This window comes from Agelaius tricolor, unplaced genomic scaffold, assembly GCF_023055355.1.
Source record: "Agelaius tricolor isolate 1412-34295 unplaced genomic scaffold, bAgeTri1.0.p SCAF_38, whole genome shotgun sequence".
Taxonomy (NCBI): Eukaryota; Metazoa; Chordata; class Aves; order Passeriformes; family Icteridae; genus Agelaius; species Agelaius tricolor.
In genome coordinates, this window is record NW_027269298.1 from 1592408 (window position 1) to 1613305 (window position 20898).

The following is a 20898-nucleotide window of genomic DNA, read 5'->3' on the forward strand; positions in this document are numbered from 1 at the left end:
TGCAATGATGCAAGGTTTCCACTCCACGACTCAGGGCTGTGGAAATGAGGCTAATGCAAAAAAGCAGAACCAGCTGAACCCGCGGCATGGAACAGCAGGTAGAGAGCTCAGAGCAAAGATACAGCATTTTAAATTAGCCATTTATTAAGGAGACAAATAGCCATGAACAGCAAATGGGAATATTAATCCAAAAGTGTCAGAGTTCAGAATTATTTAACATCATGCAGAGTGAAGCTTGGAAATGCAAACCTAGTGAAGAGACAGGACTGAAAGCACCTCCATGCTATCCACCTAGCATGGAAACACCCTGCTGAGCCTGGCTTTCTTGGGGTCTGCAGGATTTTTCCAGACTCTATCTGTAAAGCCCTTTGCTTCAAAGTTGAGAATCTGCTCAGAGCTGCCCAAAAGGATGGGCCTGCCCAGATGTGTCTCCTGAGGGGAAGTGATGGGAGCACTATCTCTCGGCGTATTTAACACCACCATGGATAAAGGTCCTGGAGACATCCTGCAGGAGATCTGCCTTCCAAGGGGAGGGCAGGCAAAAGGATCACCACGCACTGCTGCCAGTTTCCTATGACCCAACAGGAAGATGGGACCTCCCTGGAATGGAAAACGCCCTGGCTCCTCTAGGAAATATCTAAGATACAAGGCTTGGGTAAAGGAAGAAACAGCATGTGAGTACAATGCTATATCAATCATTTACTCTGCAACCAAACAGTGAAGGAAAAAATAAGTATTTAGTGCAGAAGGCTTTCTATATTAAAATAGGGAAGGCAAAGCAGTTACAAGAAAAGATGTGGCTCCAGGATGGCTCAGGGTGCAGCTCTCTGCAAGGGAACTTCACGCAAGCAGCTCCGAACAGCCAGCGAAGCGCAAACAGCGCGGCAGGAGGAGCCATCCCTGACTCCTGCCAGGGCTCAGCGTCACCCCAACAGCATCTCCTGCTCTGCACCTGCACCAAGAGGGCCCCCAGCCCTGCAGCCAGCAGTGGGCAAGCAGAGGGACAGACAGGGTGTGCAGAGGAGCCCCGTGCAGTCGGCATGCACCGGGCAGGGCAGCCCCTCCCGGGCCTCTCGGGCTGTTACTTACTCCTTCAGAGCCTGGGAGTTCCCCGTTGCTCTGGCCAGAGGAATACAGATTGACATATTCACCCTCACCAGCCTCCTCACTGGCGTTTTCACTCTGAGGGAGACAGGATGAAAGGAAATACGTGATGGTGCCCCCCACCAGCGCTTTGTGGCAGACAGAAGCAGGGAGCAGAACTGCCCTGGCAGCTGCTGTCACCTCCCTGGAGCTGTTCTCTGTCTCTGTGGCCAACAGCAGCCACTGAGGCTGCACCATGCTGGGGATCATTGTTTCTGGCTCTGGAGGACTATCCTGGAGGCCCTGGGCAGCAGCAGGCTCTGCTTTGCAAGAGCTCTGGGCTCCAGGTGAGAGTGCCAAGATGGATTTCAAGGTGCTGGAAGCAGAATGTTCAGAGCTGGACACAGAGCTCTTGTCCTAGCCAGGGCAGTCCTGCTGAGTGCAGACCAGCCCTCAGCCCCACAGGCATCAAAGGTATCCCCCAAACTGGGCTACAAGCATGGACTAGACCCACCAGGCCAGAATAAACCAAACTCGAGGCCTTCTGGGATATAAAACAGACCCGGTGCAAGGAAGATGCAAAGCAAGGTCACATCCAAAGCGTGAAAAGCTGCACATTTACTCTGTAATCAGTGACCCTCTTCCAAACTTGGCAGAGAGGCAGCACTAGCATGCCCTGTGCTGACAGCTCTAATCCCATCAACTCTCGGCTTTGCAGCAGACGAAAGAGGAACTGTCTTGAAAATGAGGTGTTCAAAAAAGTATCTGTAATGGACAGACCTGCTCAGTGATGTGCAAAGGGATCTGGGACCTCAAACTAGCAGAGTGGGAGCAGTGTTAGCCTCACTTCACCAACATGTGACAACCTGCCACCAAGCACGCAGCTGGGGCTGATGGGAACTGGGAAGAGCAGGAACCTGGAGAGAACAATAGGTTTTATGCACAGGAGAGACAGAGCTGGACTGGACCCACTGCTCCTGGTGACTCAGGAGGGAGCAGGTGGCAACTGCAGGATGTGAACTGCTGTTAGGAGCCTGCATTTAGTAACTACCAACCTCACAAAACACTCCTTTACCTCCCTCAGCTTTATCTTACAATTGCAGGAAGCTACAGCCAACTCTCCCCTTCACCAGCATTTGACATTTCGTGTTTCCTATATCTGTGTAACATTTTCTAAAACCCGCTGAGGCTGTCCTTTTTTTTTCTAGCTGCTTTTATATGAAATTTCCTCTCTTCAATCCACACACATTTGGAAACCAGACTAGACCACAATTTAGCATGTATTAATACAAGAGACATTTTCCTTGAAAGAAAAACCCCAACAAACAAAGGCAGCCTTGCGTGAAGGTGCGTTATCATCTCTTTGGATGGTCTCACCGAAGGCGTCTGGAGAGAATCAGTGAAAGAGGTTTCAGAAGGAAGGCAGACAGGAGCATTCCCATTAAAGCTGCTCTCCTGAGAAGAGGAGTTTGGCACATCCACAGTGCTGGGTGACTGGCTGGCTGCAGCGGGCACCGCTAGGTCGGGGCTCTGGGACAGATGGACGGGTGGAAAAGGTGGAGTGGAGCAGGAGGAGGAGGTAGAAGAGAGGAAAGGAGGTATGGAGACTTGGTTGTGAGGCACAAAGTCCTGGGAGTAGGACCTAAACACAGATTTGTACTGCAGGATGCAGAGACACAACACAAAAAAACAAGGAAGAGGGGGAAAGGAAAGAGACAGACAAAAGAAAAAGTAATTAGATTGGCAGCAGCATAGCAGTGACAGCACAAGGCATTTCTAACACAGGCAGCACTATTTCACCATCCACGCACTAGAGCAGGAATTGCTACCTGGGATACATCAGCCAGGCTTTCCCTGGCTGCTCTTGCACCAACAGCAGCCTGGCTGCTCATCTCACAGAGGGAAAGTGAGCAGCAAGGTGTGAGCTGCAGGTATCCAGCCTTTGCTAGGCAGGGGGAAACCTGGATAGCTCAGAACTGCTAAAGCAGTGACCCTGAAAATCATCTGAGTGGAGGAAAGGATGTGAAGGCACACAGAAAGCACAACTCTGAGCATGCTGGAAGTATCTACATAGAGAAAACTACTTCAAGTGCTTATTGCTTTTCTGGGATTTTCCACAGGATCCAAATTTAAGATGCTTTTTGCTCCAGCCCTATAATTTAACAGCTACTGTGTCAAGTCTGTTCCAGAACACACAGCTCCCAGGGAGGAGTGGCTGGATGCTGCCTTCAAAGTTACACTGAAGGATAAAGGAGATTATGCTGCTACTCCTTCCCATTCGTGAAAAACAGGGAGCAAAAATGGTAATTGCCCTCAGGAGTGATGAATTCCTTATCAAACCAATCCTTTAATGCAGTGCCTTGAAGAATCAGCTGAAGAGATGAAAAGAGATCATCTGCGTAAAGCTTTATTTCACTATCTCTCCTAATCATCAGATTACTGTTCAGATAATATTAAACAGGGTGCAGTGGGAATATATTGTGCCAAGAAAAACAAGAGCAACCCTCTGTCTTTTAACATCTGGTGCTAGTAAGATTTGCCATCAGGGTAAGTCCAAAACAAAGCTGACTACCATTAAAAAAAAAAAAAAGCTAAATCTGCTGTAGAGGAGTTTATTTTAAAACTTGCAAAGCTGGTCATAGTCAAGTGGACTGAAAGAAGAAACACATAATCCAAAAAAACCCCGGGCTGGAACACACTTGTGGTGCTGCTCCGTTGAGGGATCTGCTGCAGGACAGTGCAGTACAGAGCTCTCAAGAAGCACTGACACAACTTGCTCAAACCAGGCTGAAAACTGGCAACACTGTGGTGTAAAAAGAAAAGGAATCAAAGGCAGGAATTGGAGAATTCAGGCTACATTTTCTCAGGAGAGTTGAGCAGGTAAGAAAAAGCAAAGCTTAGTCCATCACCTGAGCCCCAGCAGCAGCACCCAGCTCAGCAGTGGTATTTTTGTTTCTACCTAGGAAAGATGTGGGCTTAAAAATCTAAACTGATAACAGCCTCAGGCCAGAGGCCTGGTCAAAAAAGCTTTTCCACTACAAAGGAAAGGAAATGTAAAGGTCAATGATTAGGCTTTACCTTCCACCACCTTAATCCTCGAGTGCCTGTGCCTTGTGCCTTGCGTGGAGTCCAGCAGTGCTCCGGGTGTATTCTCAGGGCCCAAAACAAATTGCAGGCCATAATACAGAGGAGAGGAGGGGGATGCTTTGGAAAGAGAGCTTAAAAGACTACTGAAAAATAATTAAGATGCAAATCCCCTCCATGTGCCTGTGGCTAAAAGGAGACTGGCTCTAGGACAGGCTCCTCTCTCTTCCTGCCCATTTCTTTCCGGATGAGCAGCGCTGGCTCCAGGGACACTGTCAGCTTTTGGAGCTGCCTCAGTAACAATGACAAGTCTAATCTCTGTATTTACTTTCTGCCTGGATAAATGCTCTACATTTATTCATTTTCACTTGCATGGCACAAACCACTAAATCCCTCGTAAGACGCCGGGCTCATGACATCACCTTGGCTCAGCAGATTCATTCTGCCTGCCTGGTATTTCATGATCTCACTGGCACTAATATTCCAATGATCACCCCAAGTCCCAGCCTAGACCCCAAACCACTGCTCAACAGCTCGAGAAAGCACTCAAAAAACTGCTGTGCTGATAAGAAGATGCTTTGAGAGGAAATAATGAGCTCCAGGAGAAGCTCTGTGCCAGCTCCCCCATTGCTGGATTTCCTGCACCCACATGACACGGGCAGCACACGCCGTCCTTCACTCTGTACTTGATGGACATCTTCCACCCAGGAGGTCCAGGGGGCTTTGTCCCTGACCTGCTGAACCCAGAGGAAAAGGCAGGCTTTGCAAAGCAGCAGTGGAGCTCACGCAGGGCAGCAGTGAAAGGAAATGACTGTGCTGAGCCAAGTCACTCTGGGACAAGCCCTGCGTGAGGTGCTGGCAGGGTTAGCTCAGGGCAGGCTCTGCTCCCCTGCCTGCAGCCTGGACCAGCAGCCCAGGGACATGAGTTACTGCTTCTGGGGCAGGGACATTTGCACAGCTCCTGCCTCGAGGAGCTTCACACACATTAATCCTAATTTGAAGGCAATTTAGACCTAAATATAACATAACATTGAAGAAATTTTAGAAGTTTAAATGCAGATAAGTCAGTATTGACAATCACTGTACGTTTCTCTCTCCCTGGTCTCATAATACACCTTCAGAACAACTTCTTGGCATCAGATACGTTGAGAATGCCAGCTTAAGGCCCAGGTACCCATGAAAATGCATTAATCTTCATTATGTGATCCGTGAACAATCATTTAAGGATGCAGACAGGCTCTCAGCATGCTGTTAACAAAGGGAACAGTGCAGAGAAGCCTTTGGTGTGCTGGCATTAATTAGTCAGCCTGCTCTCAACTTCCAATCTTGTTGTAAAGTTGCATCTTGTAGAAAGGGAGCCAGGGAGCCCCCTCCTTCCTCCGGAGCCTGCAAGCAGCTCTGGAATTCCAGCTATGCAGCCGTGCTGGGACAAGAGCCAAGAGTGAAGCATACTTTTCAAAGGGAAAAAAACCCACCCTGCAGTGGAAATGATGTCCATATGGCACCCATTCCTGCTGCTCCCCAGTCTGACCCAGCCCAGCCAGCAGCTGCCCCAGGAATTCCAGCCATGGCTTCCATGGGATCTGGGTGTTGTCCATCTCCTGGAAGCCTTGTCATCCTCTAAAATAAATACTTTTTTGGGGAGGGGATGGTCCATTCAACACAACTGTCACAAGGAAACAAGCCACCCTTTAGTGCTCCCCCCCAAGAGGCAAGAGTTTATCTTGGAAACAAATCAGTGCTTGCTTTCATCAGCTCCTCAGAGGTTTCCTGCAGGGTCACAGTCAGTTATGGCTCCACAGACACAACCTCCTACTCCATGGCTCTGGTTTAACTGAGGTGATTTCTGGGAAAGCTACAAAACAGGGAAAGGATGCTCTCCTGTATCCAAACTCTGCCCACACTGCCAGCTCCCACCACAGGAGCAGAAGAAGCTCCCAGCATGAATAACTCTGACCTGTAACAGCAAATGGCCAAGACAGGGAGAAGAGGGAGCTCCCTCTCCTCTCACCAGTGCAGTGGTTTTTAAAAAAACATCTCTGCCACTTGGGAAGTGCTTGCACAAAGCCAGCTTTGAGCCTGGGAGCAGTCTCATCTCCTGGGAGCAGCAGGAAGCAAACCCTGAACATTTACCACACACTGTGACACAGAGCTCTCCCAGAAACCGCATCTTTCAACCTTTTCAATTTGCTGCCTTTGATTTTTTGCAACTGTGAATATTTCAGAACAGCTTTCCATCATTAGAAGCCTTGTTCCAGGATGTCCCAAAGGTCAGTGACATTCTGGCTGTTTATTTGGATTAGATGAAAGGAGATAAGCACTTTTTTCTATTAAAACTTATTTCAGGAGAGATGCTTCTTCACACTCACTAGGCATGGCTGACCACAGCTAACAGGCAGACAGGGGTGTATATGCAGAGAGTCAGTGGTTCCAAGTTACAGCAGCCTCCAGCCCAAATCCAAAGCTGAATTCAATTACATGGCTGACAGAGCATCTGCAGCATCAGCAGACACAGCCTTTACCTTTTAAGCACAGCCTTCTCAGTTACCCTATGGACTTCTGCCAAATTAATCTGCCATCCTGCCACACACTCCCAGATCAGGTAGAGCATCAGACTCCCAAAGTATGAAGCTATCAGAGGAAAGGATCAATCTTTTAGATCTCCCCTGCTAATGTTATTAAGGGAACTATGTGGGCAGCGTGCCAGAACTGGATGCCCAAATTGTAACAGTACAGAATTATGTTCACAAAATACTGGGTGTTGCAAAGTCATTAGACCTTAAGAATATAATTGCACAGACAACTATTTGAAAAGACTTCCTATCTCATAACACAATGCTGGGCTTCCAGGTACTTTTGCTAATGAGGAAGGAAATGCTCCTGCAATGAATGGCTGGAAACACAAGCTGCCAACAGAATGGCTTCAAGCACTGCCACAGGAAAGGCAGCAACTCCTCAGGCTGGAATGTTTCTCAGCAAGGCCTCTGACCTGGCTGCAGAGCTGACCTCCCTGGTTTTAATTGATGGTTAGCACAGTACAGGGATGGATGGGACTTCTTGTGTCTCCTGGCTTCTGCACAAGAAAACACAAACTTTTCCTTGTGGAGGAGAGATTCCTGCACATCTTTGCAACAGAACAAATAAGGGGGCAGCAGGGGAAGAAGACATTTGAAAGATTTATTAACTATGCTGTCATGCAACCCTCTTTGGAAAATATCAGAATTCAATTCAGTTGCACTTCCAACATCAACTCTTTAGCTTGTGGACAAAGCCCCCAGATCAAGATGGCAGATCTGGAACAGAGTCTGGAGACCAAGACAAGACTTCTCAAAGATCAGTCACACAAAAAACAGGGGTGTGTGGCCTATGAAGACAACATGGGACTGGTCAGAAAGACCTACAGAGACCTGCAGTGTTCCAACTGCAAGGAAAATGTGTAAACCCCCAGGGGAAGTGGTTTTCACCACCCCAGAGGATCCGGTGATGCCAGCAGGCAACAGCACTATTAATACCAATGTCCAAGCCTGCCACAGGCAGTGGAAATGAACACAAACACAGAAGGAATGCTAAACAGGAAAGGCAAAACAATACCTAAGTCAGAGCAGCTGGTTAAAGGGATGCAAATCTTTTCAATCCCCCTTCCCTCTGCTCCAAATTAAGGAGTGAAAACCTCAGGACAGAAACGAGCAAACACATTAGGACTTCCCAGCCATGGCCTGACTGAGGCTCTCACCATGTGAATGAAAAGGGCTCAGATTCTGCTGAGGGCAGAGCCTGGTGTGTGCTGCAGGCTGGGAGTGAGCTCCAGGAATGGGAACCAGGCAGGGAAAGCGTGGGAAGCACATGGCTGCGTCATGCACGCCTTTAATCACTGATCTGACCCCCCTTTTCCTGAACATACGTTAGCACACACACAAGAAAGAAGAACAGTTGCTGTGAATTTTCTGTGCACTTGCTCAATTTGCTCAAGAATGGTGAGAACAAGTGAGAACAGAAGCACTGAACTGGAGCTTTCATAAGGAAATCACTTGCGCCTTCTGCTGGAACCTGACAGCCAATTGGGTAATGGTAAATTACTGGAAATGTTCCTTAATTAAAAAGAAAACATAAGAAAAAACCCAACGTTTTGAGAAAGGCAACTTATTTCTCCAGGATGAAGGATGCAGCCAAATTTCCACTACTGGCATGTACATGCCTTGGAGATACAACTGCTCCTTGTTTCAGTGAGGAAAAGCTTCCACAGGAGTTTCTGCAGTCACCAAGGGTGGATGGGCAGCAGTGGATATATCTTCACTGGATATTTCCTCTACCAGTGCAGAGTTCTCCAGCTGCCAGAAGTAATGAGATTTCAAGATCTGATTATTGCTGCTGCTGGGATACCTGCCCACCCATTTCCAGGCAAACAGCACAAGGACTGATTAAACCAAGGGAGAGCAGCCCTGTGCTCACAAGAAGGGAGAGAGGTGATCAGCCAGACAGAAACTACTGCCAACCACAACCAAGGATGATGCTTCTTGTTGCAAACCTCCTTCCCCACTGCTAAGAACTTCCAAAAGAGGTGGGAATCCCCTGAATGATTTCTGACAGCACAATCCAGCTGTTCCCCCAGTGTGGGGTTCAATGGCTCAGCTGTCCATGGGATGGGGAACATGATGCAGTTCCTTAAAGCACCAGCCCACACCACCAACACAAGCCCTGCTGGCACAGAGGCCAGACACGAGTCAGACTGGGATAAAAAACAGCTCAACTTGCCAAACCTATGAGGTCTGATCCAGTTGCTCAAGATCTGCCCCTATCCAGTAAAAGCCATTACCTCTGACACAATTTCCTGCAAAGGAGGGAGAAGCACAATTAGTGAGTGGGCTGACAGAGCAGTGGTGGCAGCTGGGCTGCAGCAGCCCCTGCAGTGCTGACTGGAGAGAGAGGAGTCAGGGCTGTAGAAAAATTCACCCATTAAAAATTAAAAGATGCTCTGAACAGCTTCACCTCTTTTCTGCTGTTTGAAAACAGTCTTGTTAAGCCATGTAAATCAGGAGTAAGGCACTGATCCTTCACCTGGAGCACGGAGCTAAGGGGATCACAAGCAGAGCGCGGCGCTGGCTCGGCCTCCCTGCCCCTGGCACGGGAACAGATGGGGACAGGGACAGGGACAGGTCCTCCCTGGGAGTGACTCCTGTGCCCTCCCGAGCCAGCCTCCAGAGAAGGGAAAAAAGCACAGGGCACTTTCTGACAACTGGCTCCACTTGCAGGGCCTTGCTGACACTGGGGCAGGGGACAGGCAGCGAGTTTAGCAGCTCGGATTTCCTGGTATTGATCCAAAGAGGTTTTTGCTTCCTGTGCAGAATGAATAACAATTTATGTAGGAAACATATAATTTTAGGAGATCTGATAGCCACTGCTGCTATCTGGGTACAAAAGAGGCCAAGTGCTCAGCTGGCAGTGTCTGCAAGGTGTTCTCTCCCTGGCACTGACTCCTCACTGGGGCTGCTGGCAGATAATGCTGATTTTTGCCAGTTTTATTTTTTTTTTTATTTTCAGTGCTCACTTGAGTGCCCTTTCTCTAGGGGCAGAGGAGAAACGAAGACAAGAGGACATGAGGAGCAGAGCAGCAGGCTGAAGTGCTCCTGGTGCAGCTGGTGGCATCCATTGAGTGAAACCTCCTGGGGCAGATTGCAGGAGGGGCTCTGCTCCTCCCAGGGCTGATGGACAGTGGGTGTCACCCCGGGGAGGGATCCAAACCCCCACAGCTGTTTCACATCTCTGTCTTATTAGGGATAGGGGAAACAGGATAAACTGTGGTTATGGTATTACATGGGTCAGTTATGATGCATGTAAGGACATTGGTAGCTCAAAGGACATTTGCAGCTCAAAGAGACACTTTCATAGTGAAAATCTCATTTTTGGCTGTGAAAAAATAGACCAGATAATGAGAAACTATGAATTATCCTAATTTAAAGGTACTAATGGAAAAATCACCATTTTTAATTCAGCTTATTTCATTTGACAGTGCCCTGTCTCATTGTTCTCATTGTTCCTCATGCTCCAGCCATTTATTTTATCCCTCACCAAATCCTTGCAAAAATGAGTAAGGATATTTTAATGAAGTTTCAACATTTCTTAAAATAATATATTCACAGTAATGTAGTCCAAAGTAAGATGAGAATGGGTCAGAGCAATTTAATAGGTAGTAACCATTTAATCCAACAAGGACACTTTTTAAAATCAAAGTGCCCACGTATTTTTAGAACATTATAGAGTCATATTTATAGCTTCCCAATTAAATCAAAAATAGTCAAGCACTTTTATCTAGTCCTACAGTTCCATGTTTTGCTAGCAAGGACCACTACCAGGTAAGAGAGCTGTACAATTCAGGACTTTTACTTCAAATTTTAGAACTGTTTACCACAAATTTATGCCAACACGAACCTTGCCACCCCTCAGCCTTTTCATCTGTGCAGCAAAGCTGTGATACTGCTCTCATAAGCTTTCATTCATGGCTTGTGAAGTAGCTCTACTTGTAAAGCACTTGAATACTTTCTTCTTCTTTGGACCAGTGATTATCACTAATTTTTAAAGAATGAGTAAGTGCTGAAATGGGAAGATAGCAGTGGCACAGTGGGAGGATACTGTTTTCAAACATTTAATATTAAACTAATTGAACACTTCGGAATCTTCTCAAGTCTTGTCTGATAATTTCTTCTCCAGAAGAAGCCTAATTTACTAAACATCCAGGTCACTGTCAAAAATAGTGTATTCTCAGTTGTCATCACATGGCAATCAGAGCATAACCACATAGTTTTACATGAAAATGAGCCCCACACTGATGAGCTGGTGGAATCCGATGGTTGAATTCAATTTCATTATGTTAACACTTCGTTATTACTACAATTTAATTTAAGCAGCTGATCAGAGATTTAAGCAGTGCTCTAATACTATTTTGATTTAAATGATTTCCAGCTCCTCCTGCCATTTTCTCTTCAGGCTGCTCACAAGTGCTGTAGGAGAGAAAACCCTGCTCATCCATCAGCAAATCATACAAGCAAACTGAGCTTGTTTGGGACCAGGGAGATGTGAAGGGAAGCAGACAGGCAAAAATGAGATGGAAGATCTAGCAGAGGCTGTTTTCTAGAAAAAAATAAATAAAGGAGCTGCAGCCCCTGTTCCACATCTTTGATTAAATCCATGGATTTCAGGACAGCATCTTGTTATTTCTCCCAAGGCCAGGCTCACACAGCAGCCTTTAATTGACTCATCCACATCAGTGGCATCATGCAATGGGACAAAAAGACTTTGCAGCTCCACCGTGCAGCCTGGGGCACACAGAGGTCACAGGAGTGTGCCTGGGCACACAGGCCAGCTCTCCTTCCTCAGTCCCCTGCTACAAATGACAACGTGGAGAGAGATACACCTCCCCTGGCTTCACTTGGTGAAAAGTGTAAATCTCAGCAAGATTTTCACCTGGTGGGATTTACACTTGGTGAGAGTTACACCTGGGCAGAGTGAGTTACACCTGGGCAGAGTGAGTTACACTTGGTGAGAGTTACACCTGGGCAGAGTGAGTTACACCTGGGCAGAGTGAGTTACACATGGTGAGAGTTACACCTGGGCAGAGTGAGTTACACCTGGGCAGAGTGAGTTACACCTGGGCAGAGTGAGTTACACCTGGACAGATTTACACACCGTTTCTCCCACCTGGCTGGTGACTACAGGAGGAGTTCCAAAGCCCCCAAAGGAACCTCCAGGTTCACCTGAGAGGCCAAGCAGAGAATTGGCAGAGCAGTCAGACAATACCCACGTGTTGCAGAACTCAGAACTCACCGAGTGCACAGGAAAGGAGCTGTGCCTGCTGAGAAAGGAGTTAGAGACTGACATAGTGAGGCCCTGAGTGGCACCGCAGTCCTCGGGGCTGAAGGGCACTTTAGGTTGCTGGACACAGTAGGAGACAGAGGAGAAAGAAGAGGCAGCATAGGAGGCCTGCTGAGGAAGGGGGAGAAAGCAGGAGACACAAGACACAGAGAAAGAGAGCACAGAAAAGGCGATGAATAAAGGGCAAGAAATGCTAACTGTAAAACAATGCATATAATGGCTGGCTAAACAAACAGCTATTCATACAGCTCATCAGAGCCAGACACACCAATATGCCTTTCTTGAGCTCAAGAGGCACGGCAAAAATCACAATTTAAATCTTCTTTGTTTCACAAATCCCTTAAATGTGAACTCCTGCCTCCCCCTCCCTGCTCACCCTGGACAGCTGCTCCTGGCTGCCCTTTTGTCCCCTTGCCGTGGGGACACACACCCACAGGAGGAACTGGCTCTAAGCACACAGTTCTTGCACACAGTTCTTGCACATTCCTGTTTTTTTTTTCTGGCAACCTGCACACTGGGAATTTGGCCTCTCCAGCGTGAGCTATGGATCCTCACTGGTACTGCTGTGAGACTGGGTGACAGTGACATCCTGCCATTTCTCTGTCCAGTCCAAATAATAATCATTTGCACAGGAGGCAGCTGTTACACTGTAAGTGACAAAGCCTGCAAGGAATTTCTCCTGAATTTCCCTATGGCAAGGAGACTGAGAGAGGATAAGGTATATTCAGGCTTTCTCAGACTTGTTGAATAAAACATGCAATGTAAACACACAATCTTATTTTTGATTAAGATCTGAAGCTGACAAGAAAGGACTTCCTCATTATTATATTACAGAAGAGTCCATCCAGCAAAACTTGCTGCTGCTAGAGCAGCTGATGCCCATTTGATTAGCCAAATCAACATCTCCCAGGGCAGCAGGAGCAGAGGGACAAGAGTCTGGGGGCTTTTAAGGGACTGTTGAATAAGCCATCACCTGCTTGCACCTCTTTCCCAAAGGAGAGATGAAGGGTGGGAGGCTGCACTTGAAGAAACCTTTGCTTCAGGGGAACTGCAAGCAACACCTTGATGGTATCAGCTTGTAAAATGAGAAGAATGGCCAGCAGGCAAAGCAGTGACATCTTGGCTGTCCAGAAAATGATTAAAGGGAAGCAAAGAAATGCTTTGCTTCAGCCATCGAATTCAGGACAGGAGCAGAATTTCCCTTCTGCACAATGGCTGCAGTAAATCTGTGCTCTGCAAACTCTGATCATGACTGTGCAGCCCAAGCCACCTCTAGAAACACCCCTGAAGTGCAGCCACCTCCAGGAGGGGAAGGCAGGCAAGGGACTGCAAGGTACAAGTGACAGTGCAAGGGTCACACTGATGGGGACCACAGACCCTGGAGAACTGCCTGAACCTCAGGAGATGAGTCCTGTAGACTCTTTAGTGTCCCTGCAAAGCAAATGGGACGCCAGCATTTAAAGTCTTGTCCCCACAAACATAATAATATTAATATTAATATTAATATTAATATTAATATTAATATTAATATTAATATTAATAATAATAATATTCAGCTCCGCTTAGCCAAAAATGTCACTTTATCTTTTAGGACTCTACTTGCATCACAGGAATGTAGTTATGCAAATCCCAAAATTAGAGTCAAAAAGTAACACTCTGGGACAGTCAAACTTTAGCACATACAACATGAAGAAATATTGCAAGAGTCACCCCTCACAGTGGTAATTTCATGGCTCTGTTCCCACATTTCCTCCCATTTTGTTAATGCCATGGCCAATTTAAGTGAGCTACATCAGAACAAAATAATTTTTTTTTTTTTTTAAACAGAACAAATAAGATCATTAATATAATCAAAATACCTTAAGTTGGAGTTGGGAAAAAAAGAAAGAGAAAAGAAATGAAAGGAAAAACCTTAAAAGGAAATGGGACAAAATCCCACCCTCCACTGAGGTCGGAAACAAAACTGCTGCTGCCATCAGTGAGATCAGGATTTCATCCCCCACGTGGAAAATGGCCCTTTCTGTGCTGTTAAACCCAGCACCCACACACATGTGGATGTGGAAACAGCCTGGGGGCCAGCAGAGCTCTGAGAACAGGTAAAATCCTGACTCACACAAGGGGACTAAGGTGAAGGAAACATGTAGAGTGAAGAGGTGGCTGTACCAAAGGTCTGTGCAAATAACAGACCAGCAGTTATTCTGCTCAGTTATTATTGGTGGCATCTCTGACACCAGTTTCAAAACAGCAGTGAGAACAACAGTGCAGCAATCTCTTGAGAATAGTGCTGCTCAGTGTGTCAAAATCTTCCAAGCAGTTGTTGTTACACAAGCCTGGCACAGATTCAGCCCTGCCATGTGCAGGACAAATGGTTCATTTTTAGGGCATTTTAGGACTTTCAAAGCTTATAGGGAACGGTCTGAACGTGGGGTTGGAAAGCAGCAAAACTTCACAGAATGCAAAATGCCTAAAGCCACATTCACAAGCTGCCAAGGAGCACGATGTGGTAAGAGCAGTGAGACATCCTCCCACCACCTCTGCCTGCCAGAACCAGGAGCAGGGAGAGCTGAGCTGGCCCTGCCAGGTGTCCCTGGGGTGTCACTCACCAGCTGCCTCTGCTTGGGTGGGAGAGCAGGAGGAGGTGCCAGATCTTGAGGGGGGTCTGAGCTGATGAAGGAGTCATTGATCCCATAGACTTCCCTGAGGTACTTGTTCTTCTTCTGGTAGATGTGCTCGTTCTGAGGGGTCTGGTAGAACATGGAGGGCTGTGGCTCTGAGTAGTCTTCCACAAACTGCATGTAGGCCATCACTGCAAGGCAAAGAGAGGTGGCACTCACTGTCCTGCTCTGCACACCCCAGCTGAGGGTCAGCAGGAAGCTGCTTGTCCTTGCAAATCCAGATCTCCATCCTGCCGGCCAGCACACAGCAAACACCATCCCAGACCACAAACACAGCTCTGGAACCAGTGAGGTCTCCAAACAGCAACTTGAGAAGTCTCTTTCACTGATGCTTAGCCCAAATCCTCACGTCATTCATGGTAATTCTGAGAATATTCCTCAACAGCTAATGCCCGAAGTCACCAAAAACCCAGAATAGTGTCAATCTGCTTTTTAGGAGTGTAACAATGCAATCCTGACAATAAATCTGTAATAATTCTTGTGCCTACAGTAAGTCTCATGTCTGCAGTCAGTAAGATTTCTAGAACCAGCAGGCATACAGTGTTTCTCCATTCTAGCAAGCTGATAAAACTGTTATCAGAGAACACCTACCTGTGAGCCTGGCTGTGCCTCTCCCCCAGCTCTTTAAATGCCACTGCCAATCCTGGCACAAAATACTTACAAAACACTTCTAAAAGTGCCACTGACCACGTGTTCCTACCTCCTCAGCCCAAATCCAACACCCTTTGCTCCCATCCCTTTTTAAAGCAACTTACCATCTCCAGTTTTCAAATTCAACTGATTCACAAGCTTTTGTGAGATGTGGCTCAACAGAAATGTTAAACAGGATCAAACCTTGTCTAGAGGACCTTTCCATCTGTAAAATATTCCTTCCAAAATCTATTAAAAAAGCCCACACAGGTGAGCCTGGGCAGCTCTGACCGAGGATTAGTTACTGCTGCAATATTTTAGTGTTGGAGGGGGAGGAGGACATCCAGTGCCATAGAAAGACTACTACAAACTCACCCCCATTATTAAGGATTAGAAGTGTACTGAATAATAGAAAACAAAGAAAAAACCCCTTTCTGTACACCTGAGAGCAGGAGAAACAGATGTATTTCAGTGTCATGGGAAGGACTAACCCAGGCCTTCTTGTAAACATGCTGTCATGCACAAGGCACTGTGAGCATCCCTCCCTTCCTCCTGATAAACAAGCAGTTGTTGCTTTTTGTAAATCTGGTCATTTGGTGGCAATTTTTCATCTTCTGCTGGCATTTCAGTTGTACAGCTGAAAGGAGTGGATGACTTCAGTGAAAGCTATAAATACAACGAGCACAATGCAGGATTTGCACATCATGAAGTTGGTTCCCACACTGGCTGCAAGGCAAAGTCCTCTGTTCACCTGCCAAGGCAGACCCCTGGGCCAGCCTTCAAACAGGATACAGCCCTGCAAATGTGTCAGCAGGAAGGAGCTGCTTTGCACCTGCCTTGGGCCCCTTTTTTTCAGATTTCCTCTAATATTTTAAAGTCCATTTAGAAAGGGAGCTAACACATCTGCCCTTCCCCAAAAGAATTATAACCATCTTCCAAAAAATAGAATAAAGAAAAAAAAGAAATAATGAAAAAAAAAAAAAAAAACCAAACCAGGTTGGAGCAATGGGAGCACAGGAAATGGAGCTGATGGACTCCAATCCTGACCAGTGGCTCCAGCTGTCCCCACCCTGTGACCCCACAGTCCTGCCAGTGCACAACCTGCTCATGTCCTGCAGTACAGCCTGTCCTGCACAGCTCTGCCAGGGCTGCTGCAATTCTGACCTCCAGCTCTCCCTGCCACCTGACCCTTGCTCCTCTTCCTCCCTCACACTCCCTGCTCCTTCCCAGCACCACCTCACAGTGAACAGAAGCATGTTCTGGAATTGCTGTCTCATTTGGAATCATGGTGGTGGTGCAGGAAATACAGAATTGCTAAAATAGTCTTTTCAAGTATCAGTGATTCAGTTGGCTAAGGTGCTCCTGTGCCCTGGAAAATGCCCTGGTATCACAAAACAACTTCAGGAGACAAGATCCAAAGAAGGCTGATGAAAGATATTTCTCTAGCAGCAAAACTGAACTGAGGATCAGGAAGCCTTGCAGAAATGCAGAGGACAGGAGCTCGAGGGAAAGACCACATTTTGAGAGCTCATCAAGTGAGCAGGACAAAAGCCAAGAAGGCAGGCCTGGCAGTGCTGGCACAATGCAGCAGCCACTGCTGAATCCAGACCAACCCTTGGTGCTGAGTCACCTACAGAATCAGGGCTTCACTGAACACCCAGAACTGCAGACACCACTGGGGATCAGAGCTGTGAGCTCCTGGAACAGCCCCAAACTCTGCAGTGACACCACAGCTCAGAAGTGTTGGTGAAAAGGGCATCACATCAGACATTTGTGCAAAATTAAATCACTGCAGCTCAGGGCAGTGAGCCTGAATGCTCAATCTGCCTTAACTCAATCTGCAAGGGAATAATGAAGAGCTCTTTTATCTCAGCTCTTTATGGGGCTAATGCATCCCATTGTCATGGCAGCTCCCCTGCCTGGCTTGTTACAACTGGTCCTGGGCAGGTGAGCATGTCTCTGCCTCTACTTTGTCATCTTTGTTTTTAGGCAAAGTGAAAAGCAGTTGGGATGGTGAAATACAAACCTGGCACTGCAGAGTGCAAATCAAAACAGGCATCATTAAAATCCTGCCAATCTCGAACAGGAGAGTAAGAGAGCAAGAGCACTCCCATGGCTCCTGATTGCAAAGGGTCCTCTCTCCCCCTCTCCACTGTGGTTTTTAACAAGGCAGAAATTTAAAAGCAGATGGGAAATTACATCAGCAGCTCAGCTCAGGCTGCACGCCCTGCAGCAACTGTGCAGAGGGAGGGATGGGGGCTGCAGCTCCCCAGTGAGCAGCTGGGGTGGAGTGACAGTCTCAAGGCAGCACCCCAGGAGAAAAGGAGGCGTGAGAGAGAAACCTCTCCCACCACATGCCCAGTTTATGTCAGTTCTTAACCCAGACAGAAAATATGTGAAATTTAAAAAAACCATGAAATCTCAGACTGAGGCTAGAACACCTTCCCAACAATCTGCTTGCAGTGCCTTGACTGTCATTTCTGAAGGAGCTAAAGCTGCTCAGGGATTTCCAGCACACACCAGCTCTGCCCATATGGCAGAAGTCACAGGTGCTGCCCTCCCAGGGCCAGCTCTCCTGGAAGCAACACTCACCTGCAGGAGAGGACCAGGGGCTGCTGGAGTCCAAAGGGGTTATTAGGAGAGGATCAGCACTAAGGCACACCTGCAATAAGGTGAGGCACACCAGCATCCCCCTGGAGGGCTCCCTGACAGCCCAGCCTGACCCTGGGCCCTGCACAGGCACAACAGATTTGTGTGCATGGGCAAGAGCCAAAATAATGGACATTCTTAAGCTATAGCACACAGCAGAAGTCAAGGTCAATGAGGCAGTGGTTGCTGTCACCCCTGGGAGGAGAGCTGCTCCTCACAGAGCTGGCATTATCCGCTGGCTAAGCCCAGCCTGCCCTCAGCGTGGCTCCTGCAGTTAAATACCAGCTGCTCACTGGGCACCAGGCTGTGTTTTGTTCCCACTGACAGGGAGGGAAACATGAATAAATGCCTCACCAGTAGTTTCCAAGCTGTTTGGGGAAAGGATCTTGTTATTTCTGACTCTGGGCTCTTAATGGCAGAAGCTGTTCTGGGTCTGTGTCTCGTTCAGCAGGAGCACAGTGCTGGTGCTCAAGCAGAAGTCTGAAGTAATTTGCCCTCAGCACAGTAACATGTGCTCTTACAGCACAGTAAAATAACCATAACTCATGCCAGACTAAAAGCCCTATCACTCCTCTGTGTAAATTATACAGAAGTCAACTCTTGGAGGTCCCTCTGAGCACAGCTCACAGCAATGCACAAGGTTAACTCAAGCAGATCTTCTGTGTATTACCAATAAAGACCATCAGTGTCTCTGCTGCAACACTTACTGCCAGCTACCAAAAGATGACCCACAACAAAGGCACTACAACCAAGTCCTATCTGTGTTGTTTTTTTAAACAAATCCATGCATCTTCTCCAGCTCCCAGGAGCTTGCTGAGGTTCTGGAAGCAGCCCTGTGTGATTACACAAGAACATCTACATGCATCAGCCTCTGGGCAAAAAATATCCTGGGTGTCACCACAGAGCCTGAGTAATGTTTGACTGGCCTTTTAAATGCTGAAAAAGTAAAACTTAGCAACCACAAATCCATGGTGTGATAATACTGTGGAGTAAAAACAACCTTAAACAAGTTCTCAGTGTCACACAAATGCAACTAAAAAATTTGCAGTGGTCGGGTATCAGCCCCAGGACTACCTACAAGTTATGCAGCAAGGATGCTTTATCAAATCATCAGAGTTGACAACACATTAGGTAACAGCTCCTACCTCTCCTAACAGTGCAATCTGATCAATACTCACAAAATTTCTGATAGTGCCAGATTACAATTAACTCTAATCCAACAAAGAAAATTCACACAAGGTCTTGGTACTGAGGTTAAAGTTGTGCTCAAGCAATAATGCAGATTGCTTTTAAACTTGTTGTCAACCCTTTGGCATCTTGTGTGATATCAGAAAACAAAGACATGGGGCTTAATGACACAAGCAAACAGCTCAGATCTCTCTTGCAAATGTCAAATTTCCTCTTACCCAAGATTCACCCAGGAATCTCCCCTCCTGCCTACGTGCACAGAGGTGCATTTCCCTGCATCCCTTCCAGCCTGAGTGGGGTAAGAGCCATCCCTCATTAGTAACAGCAGATCCACAAGGATCTGACCCTGCACTGACGTGCTCTGTATCACAGCCCCTGGCAGCTCATACTTCAGGAGAAGATTTTGAACAGCACAAGCTGTAACACCTTTGCCTGTGCCCATTTGCTTCCTCTCTCCTGTCCACAAACAACCATCTCAGCCTGTTTTTTAGCTGATCTTAGTGTCTTTAGCTGCTTGATTACCAGAGAGGAACAAAAGAGATTTCCTGCATATGGGGACACTTGGATGACCCTCACTTTCAGGTGGGTCAAGCCTTGTGCTCTCAGTAAAATCCCTCAGGGTTACTCATGTGGACTGGTCACTCAGGGGTAATGGAAATGCTTTTAGACAAGGCATATTTTTAAAGAAGTGACTGGCAGAGTGCACTGCATAGGAATGGAGAGAATAACCCTGACACCACATCCCCCTCTTACTCCCACCTTATCCATAGAATTGCAGCCTCTTAGACTGCTTTGGTTTGGAAGGGACCTTAAAGAATCCAGTTTCAACCTCCCTGCCATGCACAAGGACACCTTCCACTAGGCCAGGCTGCTCAGAGTGCCATCCAGCCTGTCCTGGAACACCTCCAGGGACAGGGAGTCCACAACCTCTCTGGACAGAAATTATTCTCAGTGAGAAGTCTACAAACTGCAGAAAGGAGCCAGAAGGCCAACTCAGCTCTTTGAAATCAGCTCTTCTCTTGGGCTGCCAGCCATGCAATGTGATGCTCTTCCTCCAGATCTTGTATTCATTACCTCCTCATGCAACTCACGGCTGCAAAGCCAGCCAGTGACCAGTACAGCAATATCTGCTGGACCTCACTGTGCAGGCCACAGCCTTCCCTGGCAGAGCACTGTGGCTGCCTGTTTGGCAAGAGGTTTCACGTTTTTCAGCCATGAACATTAAGGAAATCAGAAGAAGGTCTGAGCTTGAGATGTGGTCAGCCCTGGTGTGCCAGGAGTCTGGCTGGGGACAGGAGCCTTCGCTTTTCGAGGCTGCTCGTTTTAATGATGTGGGAAATTCTCAGGCATCCAAAGGAAATGAGATCCTGTAGCAAAACAGCAGTGCTGGAGTCTAGTTAATAGTGTTGTCTTGCACAGCTATGTGGGTGCCTGTGCTCCTATTGCCAAGTAACTGCTCTGGCAAGGCTGGGTTTTGGACAGAAAATCAGTCCTTTCTCTGAGCTCCTGGAGAGGACCCAACTCTCCCCTGCAGTGGGAAAACAAAATTGGGGAAGGGGGGAGGAAACTGACTTAAAAAAGGAGAATAGAGCAGAAAGATCTGCAAGACAGAGTGCCTGAAAGACTCACATTCAGGTGAACAGAGAAGTAACATGGTCTCACCACAGTAATGAAGATGCTGTGTGATTCCAGATCCCTTGGGCCTGGATCAATCCTGGCCCCA

General features: G+C 47.3%; 1 protein-coding gene across 6 annotated transcripts in view; it reads right to left on the minus strand.

Moving 5' to 3' along the window:
- The window catches only part of RAPGEF1 (Rap guanine nucleotide exchange factor 1), an 84861-nt gene that overhangs the window by 15913 nt on the left and 48050 nt on the right, over positions 1-20898 (minus strand). The window contains exons 10-13 of one of the 6 annotated variants that reach the window (XM_071453872.1): positions 14637-14839; positions 11986-12141; positions 2461-2742; positions 1090-1182 (exon numbers count right to left, since the gene is read on the minus strand). In XM_071453872.1, the coding sequence (XP_071309973.1) occupies positions 1090-1182; positions 2461-2742; positions 11986-12141; positions 14637-14839 (734 nt within the window). Of the gene's footprint in view, positions 1-1089; positions 1183-2460; positions 2743-11985; positions 12145-14636; positions 14840-20898 lie in introns of all 6 variants that reach the window. The other 5 variants (XM_071453871.1, XM_071453874.1, XM_071453873.1 and 2 more) reach the window with 5 other exon arrangements.